At 41.0% G+C, this 4,893-nt stretch overlaps 1 protein-coding gene across 1 annotated transcript; it reads right to left on the reverse strand.

The window, feature by feature from the left end:
* Positions 1-2,382: 2,382 nt before the first annotated feature.
* On the reverse strand, positions 2,383-3,815 carry LOC134207627 (uncharacterized). Its single transcript, XM_062683371.1, has 2 exons — positions 3,582-3,815; positions 2,383-2,922 (listed from the first exon to the last, which is right to left on the reverse strand). The coding sequence occupies exons 1-2, from the start codon at positions 3,723-3,725 to the stop codon at positions 2,449-2,451; spliced, it is 618 nt and encodes a 205-aa protein (XP_062539355.1). The 5' UTR covers positions 3,726-3,815; the 3' UTR covers positions 2,383-2,448.
* Between the last annotated feature and the right edge of the window lie 1,078 nt (positions 3,816-4,893).

Raw genomic sequence — 4,893 nt, forward strand, 5'->3', positions numbered from 1 at the left:
TGAGAACTTTCGAGCGATCACCATCCTTAATGCCGCCTACAAAGTGATATCCTAGATCATCTTCCGTCGTCTGTCACCATTAGTGAACGAGTTCGTGGGAAGTTATAAAGCCGGCTTCGTTGAGGGCTCGACAACGGACCAGATCTTTACTGTACGGCAATTCCTTCAAAAATGCCGTGAATACCAGGTTCCAACGCACCATCTGTTCGTTGATTTCAAGGCGGCATACGACAGTATAGACCTCGTAGAGCTATGGAAAATTATGGACGAGAACAGCTTCCCTGGGAAGCTTACCAGACTGATCAAAGCAACGGTGGATGGTGTGCAAAACTGTGTGAAGATTTCGGGCGAACACTCCAGTTCGTTCGGATCGCGCCGGGGACTAAGACAAGGTGATGGACTTTCGTGCCTGTTGTTCAACATTGCGCTAGAAGGTGTCATGCGGAGGGCCGGGTGTAACAGCCGGGGTACGATTTTCAACAGATCCAGTCAATTTATTTGCTTCGCGGATGACATGGACATTGTCGGCCAAACATTTGCAAAGGTGGCAGTACTGTACACCCGCCTGAAACGTGAAGCAACAAAAGTTGGACTGATGGTGAATGCGTCAAAGACAAAGTACATGCTTGTTGGCGGAACCGAGCGCGACAGGGCCCGCCTGGGAAGCAGTGTTACGATAGACGGGGATACCTTCGAGGTGGTCGAGGAATTCGTCTACCTCGGATCCTTGCTAACGGCTGACAACAACGTTAGTCGTGAAATACGAAGGCGCATCATCTGTGGAAGTCGGGCCTACTACGGGCTCCAGAAGAAACTGCGGTCGAAAAAGATTCGCCACCGCACCAAATGTGTCATGTACAAGACGCTTATAAGACCGGTCGTCCTCTACGGACATGAAACATGGACAATGCTCGAGGAGGACTTGCAAGCACTCGGAGTATTCGAGAGACGGGTGCTTAGGGCCATCTTTGGCGGTGTGCAAGAAGACGGTATGTGGCGGCGAAGAATGAACCATGAGCTCGCCCAACTTTACGGCGAACCCAGTATCCAGAAGGTAGCTAAAGCCGGAAGGGTACGATGGGCAGGACATGTTGCAAGAATGACGGCCAGCAACCCTGCAAAGATGGTGTTCGCTTCCGATCCGGCAGGTACGAGACGGCGTGGAGCGCAGCGAGCGAGATGGGCAGACCAGGTGCTGGGGGGTACAATCGAGGATGGAGAGATGCGGCCTCGAACCGTGTATTGTGGCGTCAAATTGTTGATTCAGTGTTATCTGTTTAGAAGTAAACTAAATAAATGAAAAAAAAAAAAATGAAAACGTTGGCACTAGAAGACACGTGCTTTACACCACATCGATAATCTAGGCTTCAAGGGAAAGTCAGATTTGATAGAAACAAGATCTCATGATTTTTATGTTCAATTCTTATGAAATATTTCAATATTTCGAGGTACGCGACTATTACAGCGTGAACGTTAGATAAGGTAGACCGAAAACCATTAAAGTTTTCAATTGCAAGTAGCTGCATATACAACACTCGATTGGAAATTAGATAGTTTGCATAAAAAAGATACTAGAATCGATTCAGTTTATGAAATATGTATGATTTACATGTTGTTGCGTGCAGGGAATCGGTACTGGTATCGGGTGTACAAAAAAAAATCTTACACTATAAAATGTAGTAGACATCAATGGTTAGTTGAAAAGTCAGATCGTTTAAATAGCAAAAAATTCGTTAAATTGTTTTAAAACTCTTTAAGGTCAACTCAACACCAAATTTTCAAAACGACTTATCTGCTTATGTGAACAAAGATTCAAACGTCGATTTGATGAGTCTGATAGCACTCCCACGCAAACCGATACCACCAACAGGTAGCTGAAGCCCTCATCTACGTGTTGATGGCGTTGGTTAGCGGAATTATATCGACTCGTTAAATCGATGTTTGAGATCTTGTTCTAAAAAGCAGATAAGTCATTTTAAAAATTTGGTATTGAACTGAGGCATCATTGGCAGTAAATGTGATATTCATTTAAGAATCACACACCTGATCAGTACTTTATTCATAATTTATTATTATTACACTTCAGTTCAATTAGGAGTACAGAACATAATCGCAATATACGATAGCTAGCAGTCCATCTATCCTGCCTTACGAACGAAGGGATGGACAGTGGAGCTCAGTGGATTCATATCTATACCGACAATAGTAATACAGGCCTTCCTACTCTCTAAAAATCGTCATGTGTGCCCAAAGTGTATGCACCGACAGACAGACATTCAATGCTATATCTGCTTGTATGTGGTGTACGTACGACTATTGTTCACTTCTGACCGTCCTTGAACCCACTTGGATAGATTAGCAATGCATACTACCGCAACTCGTCCAACGCGGCAGCAGTGGCGGAAGGACGATAAAATGAAACATTGTTGTTACTGTTAATAGATACATCTAATTACCGTCTCCGCTGTCACTATCGCTATCATCGTCCGACGAAGGTGAACTGCTATCCATTGTTTCGATGTAGTTATTTATGTCATTATGCAATTGCTGGTGGATCCGAAGGGTTTGGCGAGTTATCCTACGGTTTAAACTAGGGGTGATAATTGAGACTGATCCCGTAGAGGTGCTGCCTGATGTTCGCTCAGACGATGCTATTTGAGAGCTTGCGCTATTGCCGATGCCGTTAGTGCGGCTGTTACTTGCACTTGCCGTGGAGGATGCGCTGGTGGCTTGGTTCTGGTTGGATGATTGAGCGCTCTGGTTGTTCCTGTTTCGTTGCTGTTGAAGCAACATCTCTTCTTCTTGCAATTTTTTGAACTTTTTCTGTGTTTCGGCGATTTTTCGAATCATTCCGTGATGTTGGATCACCTTATTCATACATCCTTCGCAAACGGTCTTCGGGAGAGGATCGGATGGAGCAATCTGGAATAAAGTTTATAGAAACATAATTTATTGATGAATATTTTTACCTAACTGACTATTCACCCTTTTCACCATTATAAAATAATAGATAGAGACAGGATCACAGGGTGTAGAAAAAAATGTGCTGCAATAACTATGAACTAAGAAGGTGTAATAATACAGCCCTTTCAGGCAAACTATTAAAAAAAAAACACGTCGACACAAACAATCCTACCGAAGCGTGAAAAGTCTTTTTAATTTATACAATAACAGTAATGATCAATCATATGATTGCTTCCAAATATTGATGCTCTTTCCTTGTGACAACGTGAATCATCTGACCATTATTTATAACCTGTTTTGTAAGGGGTCTTTGTCGGCAAACATTATAAATTGCTTTGTCTATATTTTATCGAAACATGAGATGTTGTTGACTTAGTTTACTTCTGCCACTTAGGTCTATATTAAATATTAATGTTAGGTATTAGTTATAACAATTGAAAGCCGAATTATGTTCTATGAATTAAATTTTTGTTTTATTCCTTGGATTACTATTTTTGTGCTACACTTCTAAGCGATGGTTGTCGTCAAGTTCCGAACTGCATCAAATATGCATAAACATACATTACTCCGTTTTTTCCACACCAGAGCATAGGAGCCATTTTTCCGAGCCCACTCACCTTTACGGGAAGATAGTTGTTGATTTTCTGTTCCAGCTTATGCTTGTCTCCTTCGGCACCGTAAATGAAAATCACTGAACGATGGATCTGGGAGCACAACCGGCACAGGAATCCGGTGATGCACGCTTCCTCTATACTTCCCATTTTTCCAAATTATGAACAGTTTAGTAAATATTACAATTTTGATCAACAAAAAGAAATTTTTCTATCTAGAATAATTTGAATAACAATTTTCTCGTAAAAATACAGCTACAATCTTGTTATGACGGATCGATTGAGTGACAGCGAGAAACTGACAAGCCAACTTGACAGCTAAGCACCCCAGTGTAAAGGCTGGAGCACAATGGGTACGTTGCGTTTGCGTTTGAGTTTGCGTATTGCAATCCGTTTGGTACGTTTTGTACTAAAATACAAAACGTACGCAAAACGGATAAGCAACCCACAATGCATACGGTTTTTGACAGTTAATCAGTTAACATTTATTTGTCGCTGTTGGGTTCCAAATAAGTTATTACGGAATGGATAAATGTATCTCTGGCGCTTGAGATTTTGGGCTTATATTTAATTAGACAAGTTATTAAAGTATTCAGAAAATTTGAATGAGAATCACAACTGAATTTTTGGACATTGGAGGATAGAGGTTAATTAAAAATCGTGATTGATTCAGGTGTTTCCTAGGCAAGTTTCCCCACAAGTCATTACAGAAATTTTTTGAGAAATTCTTCCTCGTTTAGGAATTCCTTCATAAAATCCTCCTAGACTTCATCCGAAAGTACCTCAAGATGTTCTTCTGAAGCTTTCTCCAGAAATTCCTTCGGCAGTTTCTCCAGAAGATTCTCCACTAAATTCTCCAGAAATTCCTCCGAGAGTTTATCCAGAAGTTCCTCTGTAAATTCTTATAGAAGTTCCTCTAAGAATTACTCTGGAGGTGCCTCCAGGAATTCATCTAGAAATGCCTACAAAATATCCTCCGGAAGTTGCTACAGGATATCCTTCAGAAATTTCCACACGAATTATAAATAGTTTATCTAAAAAAAAATTCGGAAATTCCTTCAAGAATACGTCGGGAAGTTTCACCAAGAATTCTTCTGGAAGTTCCTTCAGGAATTTTCTAAAAATTACTCAAAAAATTTCCTTTAGAAGTTTTTATAGGAAGTCCTCTAGAAATTTCTACAGGAATTCCTTCGGAAGTTATTACAAAATAACATTCGGAAAATCCTACGAAAAATCCACTAGGAATTCCTCAGGAAGTTCTTCCAGAAACTCCAAAATTTCCTCCAGGAAATGCTCCGGATTGCTCCAAGGATTGCTC

Source organism: Armigeres subalbatus, chromosome 1, assembly GCF_024139115.2.
Source record: "Armigeres subalbatus isolate Guangzhou_Male chromosome 1, GZ_Asu_2, whole genome shotgun sequence".
NCBI lineage: Eukaryota > Metazoa > Arthropoda > Insecta > Diptera > Culicidae > Armigeres > Armigeres subalbatus.

What these genes read in the sequence shown, in the direction of transcription:
- LOC134207627 (XM_062683371.1), bottom strand. Translation starts at nt 3,725, where the DNA reads ATGGGAAGTATAGAGGAAGCGTGCATCACCGGATTCCTGTGCCGGTTG. An exon ending in ACAACTATCTTCCCGTAAAG is followed by an intron (nt 2,923 to 3,581) that starts GTGAGTGGGCTC and finishes ACTTTATTCCAG; the next exon opens with ATTGCTCCATCCGATCCTCT.